This window comes from Mytilus galloprovincialis, chromosome 6, assembly GCF_965363235.1.
Source record: "Mytilus galloprovincialis chromosome 6, xbMytGall1.hap1.1, whole genome shotgun sequence".
NCBI lineage: Eukaryota > Metazoa > Mollusca > Bivalvia > Mytilida > Mytilidae > Mytilus > Mytilus galloprovincialis.
Genome location: NC_134843.1, coordinates 21307846 through 21332259, shown reverse-complemented (window position 1 = coordinate 21332259; position 24414 = coordinate 21307846). Strand labels below are relative to the sequence as shown.

Below are 24414 nucleotides of genomic sequence, written 5' to 3'. Positions count from 1 at the left end.
ATAACAGTTTTGTTAACGTAAAACTTTTTCCATCCGTTAGTCGCCTGTTTGTGCTATCCGGTAAAGCGACCACAGTTGAAGAAGTGATAGAGCCAAAAAAAAATCAAATGTGAGGGAATTTTATTGAAAAGTCAAAAGTGCAGAAGAAAATATAAACATAATCAACCTTGTATAAATCTGTTTAACCTACAGCGAGTTTTCACTGTTACTCCTAAATGTTGGGCGCTGTAGAAAACAAAATAGTTCTGAACTATTATTGTAAACGCTCAGCTTATATAAGAGATTTTTTTTTAAAAGAATTTTTCTTTTCAAATTTTGAAATGATAATATTACATGGACCGTGTTAAAAAGAAAGTAAAATAATGTATTTTGAATATATTCTCTTTTTATATCATATACCTACTACGCATATGCGGCACTATTTGCAAGATACCTCAGATCCAACATTAGTGGACCGTTTTTCCACCTGCGTGTCGTTTCATGTCAAAATAATGTTTGATAAGCCTATCGTGACATAATAATGATATAACATTGTGCAATCCAAGCTCAACAACACGTACTTTCAACTGTACGTCGTGTAATTTCTAGTGAGCATATTGTATGGTTAGCTTATCGTGACATAATATTGATTTAACATTGTGCAATCCTAGCTCAACAACACGTACTTTCAAGTGTACGTAGTGTAATTTCTAGTGAGCATATTGTATGGTTAGCTTATCGTGACATAATATTGATTTAACATTGTGCAATCCTAGCTCAACAACACGTACTTTCAAGTGTACGTAGTGTAATTTCTAGTGAGCATATTGTATGGTTAGCTTATCGTGACATAATATTGATTTAACATTGTGCAATCCTAGCTCAACAACACGTACTTTCAAGTGTACGTAGTGTAATTTCTAGTGAGCATATTGTATTGGTAGCTTATCATGACATAATACTGATTTAACATTGTGCAATCCTAGCTCAACAACACGTACTTTCAACTGTACGTCGTGTAATTTCTAGTGAGCATATTGTATGGTTAGCTTATCGTGACATAATATTGATTTAACATTGTGCAATCCTAGCTCAACAACACGTACTTTCAAGTGTGCGTAGTGTAATTTCTAGTGAGCATATTGTATTGGTAGCTTATCATGACATAATACTGATTTAACATTGTGCAATCCTAGCTCAACAACACGTACTTTCAACTGTACGTCGTGTAATTTCTAGTGAGCATATTGCATTGGTAGCTTATCATGACATAATACTGATTAAACATTGTGCAATCCTAGCTCAACAACACGTACTTTCAACTGTACGTCGTGTAATTTCTAGTGAGCATATTGCATTGGTAGCTTATCATGACATAATACTGATTTAACATTGTGCAATCCTAGCTCAACAACACGTACTTTCAACTTTACGTCGTGTAATTTCTGGAAGTACACCACTAATTAATGGCCCCATTGCTTTCTATGTTAAATTCCTCAATTTCGAGTGGTCACAGCTAATTTATCTTAAGTTCAAATAAAGTGACAATCATTGCATATCAAAGCAACACCTTCTGGTGTCCTGTACTGAAAAAATCAACATACCTTACATGGCATATAAGAAAGAACTGGTTCCCGGAACTTCGGATGTACCAAAACAGGTGCTTCCGATCTGACAAAAAGGCAAAATGTACCCTCCTTTTTAAATTTCATGCCATTTTTTTATTATTCAAATTTATCAGTCAAAAATTGTTCTACAATAATCACCAGTCATACAGCTTTCATTTGATACCAAAATTAATAAAATACTATAAATATTTTGAAAGTTATGTCCATGCGTAGGAACTATTTTGTGTTAAATATGTACTACTTTCTGGTATGTGCTTTCTGGCCGGGCCTGGATTAGTGGTGTTACACCTATAACAGAACCAAACTTGCTATATTGACTCGAGCATTACTTTATTTCATTCTATGAACTATTTCAAGCTATAAAAAACATATAAAGCTTGAGCTCATATATTTTTTTACTAATTTTAAGCTCAAAGTGGACTGGTAGTAACATATGGGTTATTCAAAGAAAACTGCATATGGGTATTACCAATGGCCAATATACGTTTTTTATTCTCAATATCATTGTTTTATTTATTAATTTCTATTAGGAAAGCTATGAGCTTACCAATAGTCATATTTTAATCAGAGGTTCTTCATCAAACAAAAATATATTAGTCCAAACTTAAGACCTAAATGAGAAAATTGTCCCCCCTTTTTTCTTTAAATTGGAAAAGGGCTTTTTTTTTTTATAAACCATAATTCTGTGGTAAAACATAGATTATTAAGAGCAATTTATATATCCCTCGGCTAGATAACTTGCTAACCTGGTTCAAAACTGCATGTACAGTGATATTTTAGAATTCTTATATTAGTGTATACCATTTGCCTAGATTGTAAAAGGCTACCATATGAAACACACTAAAACTTGAAAAATCATAAGATTATTTTGACTAAAACCTATTTTGTACCATATACAAGTAAAAAAATACATGTTTTATTGATTTCAATCACAAAAAATGCAAAAATAAGAACTTGGAGCCAAGTCTTAACTGCATGCATGTTATATGACCATAAAAGGCTAAAATACTTGTGTATGCCAATTTAAGAGCTTAAATTTCTCATAAACAGGATGTTTCACCAAAAAAAGATGATTAAACATGATTACTAACATCAAATTTGACTTATTTTCATTGGAATAGGTACAACTTCTAAAAATTGGATTTCTGATCATTCTCTGTAATAGGAAGTACACCACTAATTAATGGCCCCGTTGCTTTCTATGTTAAATTCCTCAATTCGAGTGGTCACAGCTCTTTTATCTTAAGTTCAAACAAAGTGACAATCATTGCATGTCAAAGCAACACCTTCTGGTGTCCTGTACCGAAAAAATCAACATACCTTACATGGCATATAAGAAAGAAATGGTTCCCGGAACTTCGGATGTACCAAAACAGGTACTTCCGATCTGACAAAAAGGCAAAATGTACCCTCCTTTTTAAATTTCATACAATTTTTTTATTATTCAAATTTATCAGTCAAAAATTGTTCTACAATGATCACCAGTCATGCAGCTTTCATTTGATACAAAAATTAATAAAATACTATAAATATTTTGAAAGTTATGTCCATGCGTAGGAAAGGTTTTGTGTTAAATATGTACTACTTTCTGGTATGTGCTTTCTGGCCGGGCCTGAATTAGTGGTGTTACACCTTCTAGTGAGCATATTGTATGGTTAGCTTAGCGTGACATCAAAGTAATATAACAGTATGCTAGTTTAGCTTTACATCGTGTAGTTTAAAGTCTACATACATCATGATAAGCCTATCGTGACATTATAATGATATAACGTTGTGATATCTAAACTTTATATTCATCAATAATAAGTCAACATCATAAAGTTCAACTTTTCGTTTTATTTGTTATCCTAGCAATCTAAGATAAAATTGAGAATGGAAATGGGGAATGTGTCAAAGAGACAACAACTCGACCAAATAAAAACAACAGCAGAGGGTCACCAACAGGTCTTCAATGTAGCGAGAAATTCCCGCACCCGGAGGCGTCCTTCAGCTGGCCCCTAAACAAATATATACTAGTCCACTGATAATGAACGCCATACTAATTTCCAAATTGTACACAAGAAACTAAAATTAAAATAATACAAGACTAACAAAGACCAGAGGCTCCTGACTTGGGACAGGCGCAAAAATGCGGCGGGGTTAAACATGTTTGTGAGATCTCAATCCTCCCCCTATACCTCTAACCAATGTAGAAAAGTAAACGCATAACAATACGCACATTAAAATTCAGTTCAAGAGAAGTCCGAGTCTGATGTCAGAAGATGTAACCAAAGAAAATAAACAAAATGACAATAATACATAAATAACAACAGACTACTAGCAGTTAACTGACATGCCAGCTCCAGACTTCAATTAAACTGCATGAAAGATTATGATTTCATCATATGAACATCAGGCACAATCCTTCCCGTTAGGGGTTTAGTATCATACCATCATAACATATATGAGAAGAACATAACCCGTGTCATGCCAACAACTGTTTTTAGAATAAATGTGTTTAGTTCCGATGCAAAGACCTTATTAGTGACTCAATATTAACGCCAAAATATGCAATCTTTAATGACTTGACAACAGTATCGTAATTATATCCCTTCTTAATAAGTCTATTCAAAGGTTTTGTAAGTTTCTGAGGTGAATACTGACATCTTTGTGCTTTATAAAGAAAGAGTACGTCTAAGCTTTAACGAGTATCAAGTTTACATCGTGCAATGTCAACTCAACAATATGTAGTTTCGACTCAAAGTTACCTGTTATAAGCATATCATCATAACGCCGTGGCTTACCACGATGCTTTCACAACATCAACACTTGAAGTTGCAAGTCAACACAACGCAGATTCAACTTTGCATTTTATTATTTAAAGTTTTCATTTTGATGATTTAATACATCATCACGCTGCATTAACTTTACAATGGAAGTTTCAGCATAACGTTATGTAAATCTCTAATATATGACAGCTGAGGCTTTCCATAGTAAAATATTACTACTTTGTCGCTCATTGTCAACATAGAAATAGTATTTATGTAAATCAAATCATGTTAAATCAGGACTGCAATTTTGAAAAGCTAATACATAAAGAAATCGTCTAAATTTAAATGAAAGATTGTAAACGAAAAAAAAATGAACAATTGACTAACTTCCTTGTTTATTTGGCAATGGCTTCCCTTTTGCTATTACATATTTTGATAACAACCGTTGGTGAGTTTTTCTTTTATTTCTACTTAATAGCTTTTTATAGATCTAAAGCGCTTTCGGTATCATTCGTTCTGTCCTCATTATTCATGAAGTCGGATAAAAATATCCAAAGTGCATTAAAATGATTTAAAGGTTGCAACTTTATTAGGCACAATTGACCTCACACGATCATATCAACGATGCTTGGTTGTTCAATTTGCATCTCTTTTTGTATATGAAGATTCTTCTCTAAACATTTGGATGATATAAGGAATGATCAAGGTTAGTTCTGGGTATGAAAGTTTCTACACTTATTCAAAATCATTTCAAATTCTAATGTTTTTTTTAATGATTAAATATGCAATTTACTCTCAAACAGCATTTACCTACCTGCATGCTTTGTTACAAAACAATGCAGTAAATCAGGGTCAACAGTGATGTTCTATCTGAAATTATTTTGGTGCACACGTCAATGTATAACAGTCGGATGATTAATTGATTTTTTGTTACTCAAAGTCCAATGGCAAATATTTCACATATGACATAGATAAAAACAATATGTAGGAACTATAATAGAAGTCGTGCTGTTTAAAGGTCGAGGAAATTTGGACTGAAAATGAAAGTATATTTGCTATTTTTATTTGCTCAGTCAGATAGAATTCTGTCTCTATTTCCCATGAATGCGGATTCGAATCCCGCTGTCATCATCAATGGCTTTTTAGTAAATTAATATAAATGGATTTTTATTAATATATTTTTTCAAGACATTACCTAGCTATTTCATTTGTTAAACTATATAGAACAGCATCGGATTCAACGACTGACTCTAAAGAGTCATAATATAACAAGTCGGAATTAAAAAAAAAGAATGGAACTAGTATTACATGTTAACAATCACATTTATTCAACATTATAAAGAGCAATTGGAGATAAGAGGATAACAGATAAAACAAATGATATTTTTGATTTACAAATAGGTTAAGCTGCGTGAATCATTCAGGAGAACAGATATCACTGATCCATAAAGAGGGTCATATTTACTAAAGGAACTTTCAACCTTCTAAGTCAAAAATAAACTGACAACATGGGTAAAAATAAAAAAGGAAAACAGACAAACATCGATACGTAAAAATTAACTTAGAAATTAGAGACTGCTCAAAATGAACCCCATTAAAGTTTGGGGTGATATCAGATGCTCTGGAATGGTAAACAGATCATGTTCCATGTGTTATACCCACGGTGTTGCTCATATAAGTATACACTCAATGATAAGTCTTATTCGGTAGGTTACATTCAAGAAAAAGGGGACGGGATTGTACTTACGACAATTCTATCACATACGTCGTCATGTGTGTAACAGATATTGCATAACGGCCGACCAACTCGTGATAGCGTCCGTAAAATTAACGAAGGGATGATTTCAACTTCACCACTTTGATCTCTTGGTTTAATTAATTCTGTGTGAGCAGGTATCCTTTATTTAGGAACTCATTATAGGAAAATAAGGCCGCGGAATATCGTATCAACTCACGGTGTGATATATACTCCGTATGCGGATGCTGCTTGAATTTTGCTACATCTAAATTGAAACTTCACAATTTGAAAGCTGAATTCATCGCTTTTGTCGGAAATTTTTGTTTTCAATTGACCCTTATCGTTAGTTTCTAGATGTGGGTCAAGATATGAGGCATACTTTGCTTATCCGGTGTATCCTTTATCTCCAGATCGTAGTATAGATGCGTTTAACAGTCACCAAATTGTGAATTATTTAGTGAGAGAACATCATCTATTTACCTGAAAATGAAGTGTACAGATACTGTTCACTTATTTTCTTTCTTCCTAAGACGCTTTATAAAAACAATAGGACAAATAAAAAAGAATAGGAGTACAGTTTGTTCGTTACCATTGGAAGACTTGATATAAACAATCTTAACTTTCCAGACCGTCATCAATGATGTTTTTTTATGAATTTTAATTATAAACATAATATATGTTAAGTTTCCTCAGTGAAATAAACGTACTCCTTCTGTGAATAATCATATGTATGACGGATTATAAGTTATGGTAACGTTATAATAACAACTTGCTCAAATGATTTTAAATCTATTTCATGATATGTTTCTCTCTCAAAGATTACAGAAATAATTTTTATGCATTTACTGTAATTGTGTTTGAATTTTTTCAGTAAAGCTTACAATCGCACAAACGGTTACATTATCGCCGGGCCCGACAGTGACCGTTCTTGTAAACAGTCCAGTAACATTCTCTTGTACAACAACTTATTCCATGAGATTTCTTTTCATAAGAGATAGCACAAAGCCAGCCGGAACTACTGCGGTGACGCTTGGAAATTTAAAGGGTGTATGTTCAACACTGTCCTTGGACTCAGACTATGTTGTAAATTGTGATACAGTGATCGGTCCATACAATTTTACAATTAAATCAGTTACAACTAAATACCATAATAGTAACATCACATGTACTGTACAGTATGGAAGCAGCACAAGTATTGATATTGCCTCTGCTGTAACAACAATATTAGTAAAAGGTAAGGTATATGGCTAGAAAATAATCATACTCCAAGTTTTTAACCCAAATAATTGAATCTTTATATTCCACTCGCTATGAGCACTACAATTACCTGACCATAAAAGTGTGCTTGTATATATGATAATTAACAGAGTTTAAAAATAAAAAATTTAAATTTCTATTTACATTTTTTCAAACGAAAAAAGACATGTTCCAAAAACTTCTATAGATGTCATAATTTCATATGAAACATTCGAAAATCTAAAAGCATTAATTTAGGGTCCAATTTTCGTTACCTCTTTTTGTATTTTCAAAAATCAAAGACCAATACATTATTAAGATGAACAAGAGCAAATACTGCCATCTTTCAAACACTTTTAAAAAGTAACAAGTTAATCCCACAATATCAGGTAGAGTGTAAAATTAGACCCAAAACTCGCTTTAATTGTTTTACATTAACTTCGTCATTTCTGACCATTTTACATTTTACTGAACGGTATTAGATTGTCACATTCACGAAGGCCGTATGATGAATAAAGGCAACAGTAGTATACCGCTGTTCAAATTCATAAATCGATAGGGAAAAAAACAAATCCGGATAACAAACTAAAACTGGGGGAAAGGTATCTGATATAAGAGAACTACGACACATCAGAGACACAACACCGAAATGTAACACACACAGAAACGAACTATAATGTAACAATGGCCATTTTCCTGACTTGGTACAGGTCATTTTATGAACAAATGGTGGGTTGAACCTGGTTTTGTGGCATGCCAAACCTTCCGCTTAAATAGCAGTGTTAATTATAACATTAAAATGACAACATAACACGACAGGGTTACAATAAATAAACAGATAAATGGGAGAAAATATGGCACAGAGAAACAAACGAATAATAGCCATCAAAAGGTAACAGGTGAAAAAATATAATTAATGTCTTAAACATCATATTGGTTATTGATGGAGAGTTGTTCCCTTGACAATCATATCGTGTCTTGTCCTTTTCATAATTTTCTACATGTGTGTTAAGGAAATCCTTGACAAGTGAGAAAACATTTCAATGCATATTTATATTAGGGTTAAATGCTGATGAATGGTTATTCAGACTCAACCAGCATGCATGACAAAAAAACTTAACTTAGGTTAAAAGTTTGATGTTCTCAAATTTACATTATATAGACAGAAAGCTGGGGTTTTTATGTCTGTTTTCTTTTTCATTAGTTTAGCATATAATAGAATTTATATACCGGTATAACATATACTAAGAATGTTTGTAGCTGCAAGTTTCTTCGAAAGTACCTACCTAAGAAGTCATATACCCATCACTGTCTTGTCAATGTGTCTTTTGTAACATTCATGATATATACTTATAGACTTTCAGCTTACAACGTCATCAAGAAGAGCTACAACTGGTGTCAATTTTTCTTTTACGTATTCAACTGATCAAACCTTTGTAGCTTTTAATAAAGATGATGGACCTTATTGTGTAGTAAACGGAGTCCAGGATGGTACATGTAAGCTGGATTCGAGTTGTTCTTCAAACAACATGTACAGTTGTAACATTACTACCGGAACTTACACATTCACCATTCCTGGGGCATTTGTTACAGACAGTTTACATAATTCTAAATGGAACTGTCAAAGTCCATTTGGAATAGGAAACCCTTCAAATAATTTCGAAATGTATGTTAGAAGTAAGTGATATGTAAAGACAATAGGTAATGAGGCTTAGACATTAATGCATATGTTATACTTTTGATACTTCAATGGGTGTTTAAGTGGATCGTTGGGTTGCATCTCCTAACATATATACGTTGCATCTGTATTCATTCATATCGAATAATTGGCATTCAGGTTCATAAAACAAATTGATTTTCAAACTAAAATAACATGAAGAATGGTTCTATTATATAACAAAACAGGAATATTTTGTTTTTACATGTTGTCACTAATACAGCAATAAAACATAAACTATTCATTTAAAGTCCAGATACGATCTTATACAATTGTCAACGTTGTAAAATGTACGTCAAGCTCTGAATCGCATGAACTAGAGACAATTTGTAACTTAACTTATAAAAGAGAGGTGAAAGATACAAGAGGGATAATCAACATCATCAATTGAAAAAAACAATGACAACGACATAGCTAAATAACGAAACAGACAAACAGACAAACCATAGTTCACACAACGCAATATAAAAACAGAAGCCTAAGCAACACGAACCTCACCAATAAGTGGGGATGATCCCTGGTGCTCGGATGGTTTCATTTAAGATATTTCATTTCAAGTTCAATTTTTATGGGACTCATGTAATAAAAAAACATTAAACAATGGATCAACTCAAAATGAGCAGAATTTACAGACGGGCTCATTGGTTTTCATAAATGTGTTCTGAGAGGGGAGGGGTAGCAATGAAACGGTTTTACAATCATTCTCTTATGTCTTTGTTTTGTTCCTCTTATTCTCTGCCTGTGTGTAAAAACAAATACCTGCCACACAGACAATATATATTATAAGTATCAGTTTACATTAACACTTTTCTAAATAATATCGGTATTATAGAGGACGAATAGAGCTTCACTGAAGTCTTTGTAGTAACAGTCACATAGTTTTCAATTTTTAACATTCTTTTTATGTTAGTATCTTTCCGATGTGCAAACATGTGTTCCTGTGCTTGCGTTTGCATCATTACTATTCTAATAACACAGTTTCTTGCTCTTCAGTATTTCATTAATAGAATTTAATTTGATTTGTAGTTCCTCTCACAATAAATGTCATTCTATTAGTAAGCTGTGCATTTGGTGTACGAAATTATCTTCGATAATTATCATTATTTTTTTTATACGAAGCCTTATCGTTACATTACAGTATCCGTGAAAACTATAACTATTACACCAGCTGGTACCAACGACCAATTAAACGGTGAAGAAGGACAGACACAAACATTTACATGCACAACAAGCCCTTATCGTCCCGCTGCCTGGATACAATGGTACATTGGCACCCAAAATTTAACAACACAATCAGCGATACATATTTCCGAACAAGCTGGCAATACATTTATATCTTCCAGTACATTGACATATACTTGGATGTCTGCTGATCATAACAAATCAATGTACTGCGAACCTATTAACTTTAAGGAAGCACAGTTAGTAACATCAACAAAGATACTTATTTATATACATAGTAAGTACTAATGCAATTAGTTGTTTTTGGAGTATATCTTATCATAAAACATCACCAACTACCAAAACAGTTTTGCTCAATTTAATGTAATTATTCTACATTGTTACATTATTCATGAATTATCTTACAATTGTCCTCTGTTACTTTAATGGAGTGTATCAGGTTCGTTGTTTCGATTAAAAACAATAAAAAACAAAAACAAAGAAGCTCGACCTATAATTCTGTTAGTCTAATAAACTTTTCGTTTCCATCTTCAACACTAACACCAAATACATGTAAGTTTCAATGGATGGTTTAAAGATTCACATTAACATCAACAGCATAATGAAAATTTTACGCAAATTGAAATAATTTTGTCCCACCAAATCTTCAATGAACAAAAATGAAAACGCGCAACACATTGTTAATTTTTTAACGAAACACATGCACTGACGTCTCTCTTTTCGTGTTAGATGGATGACGTCATTTTGATGTTATTCTTTCAAAATTGACATTTTGTTTTGTTTAAATGAAGGTGACTTTACATTAACTGGGTCCGACAATTTCATCATCAGTAATCAGCCGTTTACACTAAACTGTTCATCTCATATTGCACCGAGAGGAGAAGCAGCATATTTCTACAAAGACGATATTAGTGCCATTAACATACGTTATCTACCATCAACATCAACGTGTTATGGGATACCACAAGATAGCACACCAGTATTCATATGCAATGACACATGTAGTTGTTCAGAAGACGCTAGAATATTCACGTGGACTTATAGCGGGACTATTATCAACCAGCGAATGACATTTAAATGTGGCATGGATTTCGGTACTGATAAAAGTAACATCACATACAGGGAATTGACTGTTGAAAGATCATGTAAGTGCTTTTAGGTTTGGAAAAAAAATCCATGATGTAGGATGACAAGTATGCTAGATTTCCAATCGTTTTAATTTTTTATCACTACGTCAAATCAGGTGTTAAAAGGACGTTTTGCGTTTGTTGTACAAGAAAATGTTTAGCAAAAGGGGTAATATTTTAATCAGTCTCATATCGCACATACTGAGAAAAGTTTTTAGATGTATCGTTAATTAACCCATTTTTGACAGCATTCTATGGAACATGTCGCTGGAGACTAAACCATTGGTTCCTTTGCAAACTTAAGTAAACTTATAACCTAACTTTAATTATTAACTTACAAATTTTGAACTCCTATAAAAGTAAAAACAAAATCACAATTAGAGTTCGATCTTTTGTGTATTATCTTTAAAAAAATCATCAGGAACAACGAACCTTTCATTATACAACTGAACTGCGAATGATGGCAATATCAGTTCGTTATAAAGAGTTACAAAAAATGAAACAGTTTGATTCAATAACAATATCAAAATAAAGCATGACAATGAAATGAAGACATCCATCACAATCTTTCTGCATTAAAAAGTCGAAATGACATTTGTTCAATAGGAATGAAAAAAAAATGTTGAGTTTTCTCTAATTCGTGAAGTGTTTTAAAAACCTTCATAAACAACACTTATTTATCTTAAAAATAATAAGTTGCGTCATGTCGTCGTTACGTTTTATTAAATTTACCTTTTTAAGACAACCAACAAAACTGTAAGTTTCAATTGTTAATATATCTTGTTTGGTAACCAATTAAGAATATTTGTATAATTTAATCCGATTATAATTTTTGTATCTATCAAGTGTATCCACCTACCTCCAATACGCCAAGTATACAGAAACCAGACCCTCCAACAAATGTATCCGCTGTTTGCAAGGAAACATCTATGACCGTGTTTTGGAGACCAGGGTTTATTGGAGGTTATACTCAATTATTTAAAGTAAAGATACTGAATAACCAGACAAACCAAACCACTTCTTCTTCCTTTATATCTGATCAAGGAGAAACAGAAATAATGAAGGTTGTTTTTGATTCACTTAGTTCCAAAACATTATATATTGTTTATATGCAAGCCATCAATAAACTTGGAACAGTGGAATACGTAGGAGACGTACACTGCACGACAATATCAGGTACGACACGACATTTTTTTTTTAAAAAGTCAAAGATTCTAGGATATCAATGTGTTAGCAAGACGGACATATTGTCTAAACAAGCCTCGTCATCATTCTCCAAAATTCCTTAATACCGTCATCATTCTCCAAAATTCCTTAATACAATTGGCTAATCCGACTCAAACTATCTAAAAATAATTGTATTCTTCGAAGTATATTCCATCTTTATGAAGTTTATGTGTAACGCATAGTAGTTTAATCTGCACCTCACTTTCCAATTTTAACTTAAGAATGTTTTTTAAATATGTTTCATCATTGTGTACATGTATGTATCGTATACCTTAATAAAGTAAAATCTCCTCAAGTATTTTTCAATTTAAGCTCCAAACTCTGGCCAATCAGATATGATTTCGGCTGCAGGGATCGGAGCAGGCATCGGATCAGCTGTAATAATATTGGTATTAAAAAGTCTTGTGGTATTTTTTTACAAGAAAAGAATAAATGAAAATAAAGGTTAGTATAATAAATTTTTAATGTCTGTAATTGAATATGTTAAATGTTCTGACATTATAAAAATATCTAATTCTACTAGGGAATTTTATTCCCTTCTCGTATTAAATTTCCTCTGATTTCGTCATTTTTCAAAATGCAATATATATATATGAATTAATTACATCAGTCAATCTGTAGCTCAAAATAAAAATAGTCATTGAATCATTTTATATTAAACTTGATACTTCTAAAAAGACTTATCAACATGAAAAACGCATGAAGTGGAGTTATTATATACTTTTGCTTACCCGTCTGTAACACCTGAAATCGTCCCTATTTCTTAGAGGGGGTCGTGTTGCTCAGTATTTTAATTTTCTACATGGTATTTTGTGTACTGTTATTTCTTTTTGGCTTTTTTTCTAAACTTATATTACAAATGATATTCAAATGCCTTGATAACAATGAAATCGGCTGTAGCCGCATTTAATGTTTTAAATGTAATACTAGTATAGTGAACGATACAATGCAATCCTGGTATTTACGATGAGTTTATTTATATGCAAAAGAGGGAAGAAAGATACCAAAGGGACAGTCAAACTCATAAATCTAAAATAACCTGACAATGCCATGGCTAAAAATGAAAAAGACAAACAGACAAACAATAGTACACATGACACAACATAGAAAACTAAAGAATAAACAACACGAACCCCACCAAAAACTAGGGGTGATCTCAGGTGCTCCGGAAGGGTAAGAAGATCCTGCTCTACATGTGGTACCCGTTGTGTTGCTTATGTGATAACAAATCCGGTAAATAGTCTAATTCGGTAGGTCACAGTCATGAAAGGGAATGGGATTGTAGTTACGACGTAAGGAACATATCCGATATCATTTGTGAAACGTTCAACCAACTCGTGATGGCGTCCGTAAAATTTACGAAGGGATGATTTCAATTTCACCATTTGGAACTCTTGGTTTAATAGCTTCCTTGTGATCAGTAACCCTCTAACAAGAAAATCATGATAGGAAATGCAAGCACGGGAATATCGTATCAATTGGGAGATATGCAGGTGCTGCTGGAATGTTGCTACTTAGAAATGGAAAGTTCACAATTGGAAAGCTGAAATCATCTCTTTTGTCGTAAAGTTTTGTTTTCAACCGACCCTCATTGTCAATTTCTAGATGTAAGTCAAGATATGAGGCCGACTTAACTGTATCTGTAGTATCCTTTATCTCTAGTTCGATGGGATAGATGCGTTCCACATAATTATTTAGTGAAAGAACATCATCTATATGGCGGAAAGTAGAGTTAAAGGATATTGCTAACTTCTTATCTTTCTTCCTAAGAAGTTCCTGCATGAAGTCAGCCTCATAATAATAAAGAAACAAGTTGGCAAGTAGAGGGGCACAGTTTGTTCCCATTGGAATGTCGACTGTCTGTTGAAAAACACGTCCTCCGAACGTAACAAATATGTTGTCAATCAAGAAATCAAGCATCTTGATAATATCAGTTTCAGAAAATTTTTGGTTTGAATCAGAGTGATCCTTTAAAAGTAGTATTTATCCTTCCCTAAGACAAGATACTTGTATCTACGTTGGCCATTCTTTTTTATGAAGCAAACCAAGACCAACTCTTTCAATTTGTCTTTTAGTTTGGAATGTGGAATACTTGTGTAAAGAGTAGAAAAATCAAATGTTTTAATACTGTTACAAGATGAAAGAGAGTTAGATTGTATGTACTCTAAAAGATTTTTGGAATTTTTAAGTATCCACATCTGATTCACGCCACCTCTAGAATAGGCAGTTTCACAATAACTTTGAAGCCTGTCTTTGATTGCTGATACAATAGATGTTAATAATTTAGAAAGAAGTTTCGTGGAGCACTTGAAAGACCCAGCAATATACCGTTGTTTGTAAGGACACTTATGTAGTTTAGGTATCCAATACAGTGATGGAAGATCCAGTTCTTCATCTTTAGTTAGAATTCCAAAGGAACATAGAACAGATAGACCTATGATTATCCAGGATTTCCTCTTTGGTAAGTGTCGTGAGGGTATATGTTGAGTTTCCAAGTGAATTGTCAATACCTAATTCGTTTATCAAGCAGTTAATGTAATGAGTTTTACACACAAAAACGATGTTGTTTGGGGCTTTATCTGCGGGGACAACAACATATTTGTCATGGAGGTAGGATAGGTGATTTGCAACATTTGGGTCTTTAAAGATTGATTGACGTAGTATCAAAGTATCTTTCACTCGAAAATGAAATCTTGAAATTTGCTGATAAAACCTTCTTCTGTATTAGTTTTTGTAGATTTTTTAGTCAATAAGGCAAATTTATAACATTTTAAATACAAATTGAAAATGTGTATGGCATTTTCTTTATTCAGAACCAAATTCAATGTACCAAGCAACTGAAAATTCAAGGTAAGCATGACGTTTTATTCTTTAAAGGCTTTCAACAGGTCCTAATATATTTCCTAAGATATGTAAATGCCTTACAGTATCTTCAAATGTATGCGGTTTTTTTTTATCTGGCATGACAGTTGTAAATATAATGGAACTTGATGCAGCTATCATACAAGTGGGAGGTTTAGGTCTATTAAAGCAGATCCAATCCAACATTTTCTACGTTTGAAAATGCCTGTACCAAGTCAGAAATAAACCAGTTGTTCATTCGTTTTATGTTTTATCATTTAGCCATTTGATTAAGGACTTTCCGTTTTGAATTTTCCTCGTAGTTTTTTTTTTTTCAAATGTATGCGTTCATTTGCTCTGACATGACCTTTACATATCCGATGGTAAGCTATATTATATAAAAACTCATTACCACTTTTTAAATCTCATCAATCGACTAAAATGAGAAAAAGAAATAACAAATTCAAACTTAACCAGGTTAAGCAGCTAATCCAATTCGTGCAACAACCTTTAAATCGCATCAATCGATTGAAATGAAAAATAGAAATAACAAATTCAAACTTCAATGTTTTATGTTTTTTACATGCGAATCCGCGATCGTTGAAAATGTTACAAATGAGATTGGAACACAAAAGGTAAAATTGAAGATCATAAGACTATACTGGTATCTTATGATTCAAGATTGAAAATATGTAGCTGGACAGCTAATATCGCATCGGCAGTGCCCGCGTCACACCGTCCCGATTTTTATATACGATGGACACCCGAATGCGAAAATTGTAAGTTCGTACGAAGTTGGTCCCGATCTCGTTTAAATACCAAAAAGTGACCGAAGCAAGTACGATGAATAACGAAGTCTATACGATGGTGCCGAAATTATGTACGATAGCAAAAGATGGACATACGAAGGTTAACCGAAGACGGGTATTTAAGCTTCATATCTCAGTCGAAGCCTACACGATGGATCACGAAGGCTACACGATGGATTACGAAGGCTACACGATGGATTACGATGATGGCGCGATGGCCATACGATGTCTTAAAGACGTCTTGTACAGCTTACGATGCATTTAAATTATATGCCGAAGTCATCACGCGTTTTAAATTGTTTGATCTATATTGAATATATATTATATTGTCATTTCATTTCTGGTTTAATCATAAGACGGAAGACCGTGGGCTTGAAGGGTAAAACTTGACTCTGAGTCTCTGCATATAATGCCACCAAAATCAGGGAGAGGGAGAGGAAGAGGAAAAGGGAGGGATATGAGTCTAGCAGGAAAGTACAAGACCAAAAGAAAAATAGATATAGAAGTGAACTGTAAAATGTGTGCACTAATCTGAATAATCACCCATAATTATGCCCATGTTTACTGATCTATCTTAAAGGTAAGGTAATGGGTTCGTTGATCCCTTTTATTCAAAAAGAGCTCTTTCCAGGAGAATATTATAATAATATAGACAAAAGCAAGGATGTGGGGAAAAAACAAATGCGGCAAAATATGACATATAGAAAACAAAATGGTTATGGAGTAAACATTCGTGTGACAACAACTCAGACGATACATAAAAAATCAGAATAATGAAGAAAACGTTGGTTTCCCTATATACGTGTACCTGCAGTGTTGGTGTACGAGGCGCGTTTATGATTTTCATTATGTTACTTGATATGAAAAATTGACAAAAAATAATATTTTACTTGTAAAAGTAAATCCTGAGCCTGTAATAGCTGCTCTTCTTGTTCCATTTGAATTAATAGGAACAACGCTGTCGCCTTTCTTGTTCTCATAGAATTATTTGATATGAGCTCTATGTTTTGTGAACGTCTTTCTTAACTGTCGTATTAGACTGACCAGTGCATATCGCGCATGGCACTTTAAATGTATTTTAGCGCGAAAATTAACTTACATTTAGCTGGATTTATTGCCGTCGTAGTTCCATCTTGTCGCCTTCATACTTTTATTCGATGGCAACACGACAGGATTACGAGGTCTTCACGAAGTCGTGTTGCCATCGTAAGACCTTCGGGTAGCTTCGTGATTCATTCGTGTAGACATCGTAATGTCAAAACTGCCCGATGGAAACGATGGAAACACGAATGCAATACGATGTTCAAAGATGCATTCCCGGTGACATTACGATGGTGAGGATGGTGGTACGAACTCAATACGAACCCTCAACATCGGACGCACCTTCGGGGATTTTTTAACATGTTAAAAAATTTAGAACCCTTCCCGAAGTTGCCCCCGAATGCTAGAACAAGTGGCCGATGTTTCTACGATGGTTAAAGATGACACTACGAATAGCCTGATCTGGATACGATCAGTCTCGTTTTTGAAAATTTCCATAATCGTGTTGCCATTTTAACCTTTGTACTTCCATGGTTTTATGAAAGTAAACTATCTATCTATCTATCGGCGTAAAAATTTGGACAGTGTGACGTGGGCATAAACAAGTTTTTGATAGCGAATGTAAACTTAAGTAGTGTCGAATTCAGTTGTTCTTTCTCATACATATGTTGTACAAGTGATTCTGTAAGAAGCATAATCCTGCTAAATGAATTTCGTAAAGTGTTAACATGCACATGCAATTGAGATATGAAAACTGCCTACGAGGAAAAGTGGATATGTAATAGTTTAATGTTCGGTTCAAACAAAAGAAGACAGTATTATGGTTATGCCACTTATGCCTAAAAAATCATGTTTAAATGCAAGCATTACATAAAAAATGTCTAGCTTATTTTATTCGTTTATCCCAAAGAAAGCGTCGTAACATCATGAAGATGATTCTGATCAAATGATTTCAGATGACTGAAAATTCTATTTCAGAACCTGAACCATTTTCTATTATTTGTTAAGAGTTAAGTGCTTTAATTGTGAAGTTTCTCATATTGGTGTCCTGTGTGATTTTTTCTTTTTGTATTTTTATATTTCTCAGTGAAGATGTGGTGAACGCTGAAAAACATATATACAATGAGTTGCAACATGTAGGAAATGGTTAGTACGATAGCATTGTATTATGGTCTCACGATGCATGGCATGCAGGTATTGATCAAAATCAAATGTTTGTTATGAACTGCAATATTACGTATCATATAACCTCTTTGGTGTGACAATATAATCGCACCTTTTCTCATAAATTTGATTCATTTGAATTGTTACTTGCGATGCAAAACTAAGCACAAACATGTTGGCAAACCTAGAAAACATTTTATCAAGTTCAGACTTGAGGTCGAATCAAAAAGGGACAATGTTCGTGATAAAAGGAGCTCAAATGTATACCGTTGCTGTCTAAAACTCATTTCTGAAAAATAAAATTACTTCATCACGAAAGCAATAACTGAAAGCGTTCTTACACGATTTTATTTGTCTATAATATGTCTACTCTTGAACTCATAATACATACACTCGAAACATGAGATACAAAACAAAAAATGTAATTTTACATATATTATAAAAAAAGGAACACGCCAGATAGACTAAGTGCTTGTCCAAAGCTTCATAATAATTTGATAATCCTTTCTTTTAAAATAACTAGATCCAATTTGATAGCCGGGATGACGTAAAAACGACGAATTGAAGAAGTCAACTTTATTCACAACTAATACAGGACAATGCTGTTGCTTAAATATTACACCATTCCAATCTTTTGTTTTCCACAAGTTCAAGGTCAAATCCGATACCGTTACCAACAGTTACCTGTTATATTATCTGTACGTTCCGCCTCTGTCAGCCACACCATGAAACGGTGTATTTGAGATTTGCTATATACAAGGGTCATAATCATACATGAAATTAGTCGTTATGCAGGGATTTCCACCAGATAAATTCAATCATTTACACAAAAAATATTATATGTCACATGTAGATTCCGGTTGCAGTAAGAAAAGCTGGACGGATTCAAACATTATATTCTTTTAAGGTTAAGCTTGTAGATTTTGAAAGTAGGGAACAATGTGCACCTTACTTTCACAGGATTATACGAATAATTTTTAAATATCTAGTCTACATATATGGCGAAGGTACTTTAGTTCAGTTTGGACCCGTAGGTGTTCAATAATATTGTTTAAGTTGGAAATATGCAAAGTTGTTTGCAGAAGTAAAATTGTGAAAGAAAAAAACATTATTAATGGATAAATTATACGATAATCTCTATTGTTTTAACAGATTCATCTGTGATGGACCATATATCAGATGAGACACAGTAAGAATACTATTTTACAATAATTGTTTGCGATATAAAGTAAAACCAAAGTTTCAAATCAATTAATAAAATTCTGGTATGATGCATTTACAACACATGCAGCAATGATAATAGAAGAAAACATTTACAATTCCCGTGTATGCTTACTTTGTCCAGCTATGTTTATTTCTGTATCAGAGTAAACAAATGTTTGCAGTAAGAACTTGAACAAATGTCTTCAAACACTTATATCAGTTCAACAGTAGTACTTTGCTGAAATAAACTCTGTTCTTATTTGTTTGTTTGTTAACAGTGTTCAGTGAATGATAGTCACAAAAAAATAAACTGATAAAGTTTTTAGCTTTGAACCTTTTTTTTTATAAGAATTAGGGAAGTAACTTTATTCTAATTGAAAGATTTAGATTTCATTTGGCGAGTGATACTTGGAGAAACTCATTGAAAGTAAAAGTGATGGAAAAAGTTAGATCAGTAATACATAAGCAATGTAATATGGCAGTTGTTATCAAAAAGTCCGTTTCTATGTATGTTGCCATTTGTTTGTTTTTTGCACTTTAGTGTGTTTGTTGTTCCGTTGTTTTCCTCTTATAGTTGATGTGTTTCCCTCATTTTTAGTTTGTAATCGGGATTTGTTTTCAATCAATCGGTTAATGTTTTTTTGTCATCGACTGATATTGTTTTTGTATCGTCAACTGTGTCTTTTGTTCACGCATCCTTGTAAATAGGATGGAATATGATGCGACTGTCATACAAATGAGAGGTTTAGCGCTATAAAACCAGGTTCAATCCACTATTTTCTACATTTGAAAATGCCTGTACCAAGTCAGGAATCTGATAGCTGTTGTCCATTCGTTTGATGTGTTTAATCATTTGATTTTGCCATTAGATTATTGACTTTCCGTTTTGGATTTTCCTCGTCGTTCAGTATTTTTGTGATTTTATATTTTGTGAGGTTGTCTAATAGCTGAAACCTTTCTTTATTTCCCGTGTAAAATCTTGCTGGAATTTACGGTCTTGCAATTTACCAACATCATTTTTTTTTCTTTTTACGTTTACGAAATAAGACAACTTTTTAAATATTTGTTTAATGTTTGCAATAACTAGATGGTTGTCACTAGCAACACCTAGCGCCCTAATAACACATACATCTTGTAATGAACTTTTCCACTTTCTATTGAAATATGGTCTTTTGGGTATTTTTTCGATACCAATTGGCGAAATTTCTGTCAGTTTATATATCTTTATGAGGGAAGAGAGTATCCCCTATTACTAAGTTATTGGCACTAGATAAATCTAATAAACATCCTCCATTTTCGTTGATTTTGACGCACTTGTATTTTCCCATCACTCGCTCATTCCCTGTTTTATCATTTCCAACTTTGGCGTTCAAATCACCCATTACCATTGTAACATCATGGTTTAGTACTTGTTCTATCTCAGATTGTATAGCAAGATAGAAATCTGTTTTCTCTTCTATTTGCTACATTTGTTGGAGAATAGCATTTTATGCTATTTAGTTTTCCCTGTCTTGCTTGTATATTTAGGTTTGTGTTTAAAATCTATTTCCGTAAGGCTGCTTTCGATATGTCGTCGTTGTTTACAATGCATTGGACGTAACGTTACGTATCTCTGTTTGAGGGTATTTTCATAAGTTAAACATAAAAAAAATTACGACTAGTTTACATTATGTTAAAATAACTGGAATAGTATTTTGTAGTTGCATATAAGTATTGTATATAATTAAAATACTTTACCTCACAATTACATTTTCTGCATCATGAATTTTCAGCACCTATTATAATGAATGTGGTACAATGACAAACATAGATACAGAACATTATCAAAATATCAACAGACATAACGAAGGTAGGTATATTAAACGACATAAGAAGTTAAAAGTAAGTACATATGTATCTTTGAATGCATGGGTCTTTGATTAACCAGTCGAACGAAATAATAACCGTAGGGTTGAAATAAAAAGGCAAAAACTTAGGTAATCAAACCTCTAGCATTGTGCCTGTCAGTGCTTGACTTATAGTGTGTAGTAGCTTATAGTTCAGTGGCGGATTCAAAACTTTAAATAAAGGGGGGCAATGACTGACCTAAAAGGAGGGGCTGCTCCAGTCATGCGTCAGTGATTCCCTATAAAAACAACCAAATTTTTACAAACAATAGGGGGTAGGCCTGAGACCTCCACCCACCACACCACCACCCCCGGATCCGTCTATGTAGTTATAAAAAAGTATTGGTGGTATGGTCGCAAATGAGACAACTATCCAGCAGGATTCAAATGGTGTGGAAGTAAGCAATTACAGATCTCCGTGCGTCTTTCACTAATGAAAAGCACATACTGTATAGTCTGCTATAAAAGGTTCAGTATATCAATCTAAAAGTATTAACTTAAAATTTGTTTACCAATGCTAATTACATCAACGCATATCACCTTTCTTTCTGATTCTTTCGAAAACTAGAAAAATTATGTGAATTATGAATTATTAAGATGTTGCAGAATATAGAACATATCTTATTGCAAAGTATCTTTTGTTTCATAACAAAACATCTCTCCTCGTCCCCTCATACCTGACATTCAACCCTTTTGTTTTTCCAATAATTCCTGATTAATTGTAAGCTTTAAAATAAATACATACTCAAAAGATATGAACATCATAGTTCTTTGCCTCATATAAATTATAATATTTTATATTTCAGCTGCTGATTGTCAGGACGAAAATCCTCCTGTTTATATAGATTTGAACATTTAATATATTTTAGCTGTTATTTGAACGACCATCATAAAAAAAAGTTGCCTAACATAGTGGACGCTTAAATCGGCATGATATACCCTGCACAACATAGTTATGATTTTTTAACTTAGCAGACACGGTTATCTAATTATGTGACGGTAACTATGGAGACAAGTTTAGCATCATTATACAAGGTTGGGGACATTTTTATCAGCATTTAAAAGTAGTGGCGTACGATTTTTACAAAACTTTTAATCGTGGTTACATTTATACTTTTCATTACTGAACATTAGTTTCTATCAATGCTTAATATAGTAGTACAACATAAAAACAGTATTAACATATTGTCATTATATAAATAACAGAATTGTGTATCAACGTGAATTATATTTCAAATATTGTAAAACCTTTTTTGTTACTTTTAAATACTTTTTACTAACTGATCTGTGTTTTTTTTCTCTTGAGATTGACTTTGATATTATTGTTCAGACTCAACAACAGGGCAGTTTTTTTCTGCTGGATCTTTTTCTATTCAAAGAGATTTTTTGAAGAAACCCCTGTTTATTTTTGTCGATGATTGGGATATAATATATTTGTATGTGTTTGTATTGGTAAGTTTGTGATAATAGGATTTTGTCTAATGAATAGTAATGACGGAAACGTCGTATGGATATTTGATGTGTTCAAATAAAGGTAAACTAAAAACAAAACAGCTGGCTGGCAACTGTTAACATTTTTTGACATATTGTTTTCTACAAATCAATACACTAAGCAACGAACATAATGTCAAACGGTATCAAGAGTCGCAAATATGTTTAGAAGCGATTTATTCTTCACAAATGATGGTATATGAGCTTAAACTACATACCAGGCTTACAATGTAATACGCTAGTTCTGTCTTGCACACAAATACATCTGTATCCATTTTTTTCAATCCAATTTAGGATAAATATCCACTTAAATCATCAATACGTTGACCTTTCAAAAAGATAGATATGAATTTTAAGCATATCTCTTTTTTATTAGACATGTTTATTAGTAGACCATTAAAAGTCGAAAGTTGAGAGTTGAGGCTTGTAAATAAGGGATCGTTTCTAAATGTAGGTGTAAAATCGATTTACTCAGATATCTATAGCTTTTATATTATTATTACCAATAAATATAACATAAATGGTTTAGCACAGTTTGATCTATCTTTTTAAGTTGTCACCCTGCTTGCAATGTTGCTCGTTCTGCCTATTTTTTACTAAAAACTCCTGTCCTCCCTGTTTTCAAATTTCATACTGGCACACACACCTCCTTTTCCCCATTAAAATCACATGGTAGCTCCCTAGAAGTGTATTGATAATTGATAAGTTCATTGGTGCATTATAATTGCTTGTTTTCAGTTTGCATAAAGAAAAGCGCATATTACATGCTGAATAAGTCATTGATTGATTATTTTTTTAAATGACCAGTGACAAATATTTAAAGAGCATTATGTATTTACGCTGAAAAATAGGCTAAAGACTACTCCTCCTCCACTTCTAAAAGAGACTGGGCGGGTGTCGCTCTCTCGGGACAGGTCTAACGTAACGGGTAAAACATACGACGAAATTTCAGTTTCATAAAATGAATTCTAAATACACACATATACCACGAATGAAAAAAAATTTTCGACGTTCTCCAGATAAAAGGAATTTCTTAAAGGAAAATGCATGCATATTGTTTTTCGATGGTATGTAACATCTACTCAAGGCATGTTTGTATTGCAATTTATAAAAACCTTCTTTTGGAATCGTCAACGAACACAGATGTTAAATCTGTGCTTGTTTTTGAATAGCACTGACATCTATACGTATCAGATGTTGCACTTACCAGAAAATATGTGAAGTGTTTCCAATCTCCTTGAAAAAACACCACAAGCATATATATTAACATTCTATATGAATAAAAATTGAGTCAAATTTTTGTCACTGGATGTCACGGTTATACCCAATTCAATGTATTAACCCAACATAATTCATTTGTCTTATCAGATTGTGACTTTAAATCTTGCTCAGTAG

At 33.0% G+C, this 24414-nt stretch overlaps 2 protein-coding genes across 3 annotated transcripts; both read left to right on the top strand.

The window, feature by feature from the left end:
• Positions 1-4756: 4756 nt before the first annotated feature.
• LOC143078537 (uncharacterized) lies at positions 4757-10518 on the top strand. The gene is made up of 4 exons (XM_076253399.1): positions 4757-4805; positions 6967-7329; positions 8688-9008; positions 10187-10518. The coding sequence occupies exons 1-4, from the start codon at positions 4763-4765 to the stop codon at positions 10516-10518; spliced, it is 1059 nt and encodes a 352-aa protein (XP_076109514.1). The 5' UTR covers positions 4757-4762.
• A 502-nt stretch (positions 10519-11020) lies between these two features.
• Positions 11021-22810, top strand: LOC143079195 (uncharacterized). Of its 2 annotated transcripts, none has more exons than XM_076254426.1 (8): positions 11021-11375; positions 12204-12533; positions 12897-13028; positions 15398-15434; positions 18363-18421; positions 19592-19628; positions 21415-21491; positions 22398-22810. In XM_076254426.1, the coding sequence occupies exons 1-8, from the start codon at positions 11297-11299 to the stop codon at positions 22406-22408; spliced, it is 762 nt and encodes a 253-aa protein (XP_076110541.1). In that variant the 5' UTR covers positions 11021-11296; the 3' UTR covers positions 22409-22810. The 2 variants fall into 2 exon arrangements, with proteins under 2 accessions (XP_076110541.1, XP_076110540.1); XM_076254425.1 differs by having other exon boundaries at positions 22335-22810.
• Positions 22811-24414: the final 1604 nt, after the last annotated feature.

What these genes read in the sequence shown, in the direction of transcription:
- LOC143078537 (XM_076253399.1), top strand. Translation starts at nt 4,763, where the DNA reads ATGGCTTCCCTTTTGCTATTACATATTTTGATAACAACCGTTG. An exon ending in AACAACAATATTAGTAAAAG is followed by an intron (nt 7,330 to 8,687) that starts GTAAGGTATATG and finishes ATATACTTATAG; the next exon opens with ACTTTCAGCTTACAACGTCA. An exon ending in TTTCGAAATGTATGTTAGAA is followed by an intron (nt 9,009 to 10,186) that starts GTAAGTGATATG and finishes GTTACATTACAG; the next exon opens with TATCCGTGAAAACTATAACT.
- LOC143079195 (XM_076254425.1), top strand. Translation starts at nt 11,297, where the DNA reads ATGACATTTAAATGTGGCATGGATTTCGGTACTGATAAAAGTAACATC. An exon ending in ACACTGCACGACAATATCAG is followed by an intron (nt 12,534 to 12,896) that starts GTACGACACGAC and finishes TTTCAATTTAAG; the next exon opens with CTCCAAACTCTGGCCAATCA. An exon ending in AAGAATAAATGAAAATAAAG is followed by an intron (nt 13,029 to 15,397) that starts GTTAGTATAATA and finishes TTCTTTATTCAG; the next exon opens with AACCAAATTCAATGTACCAA.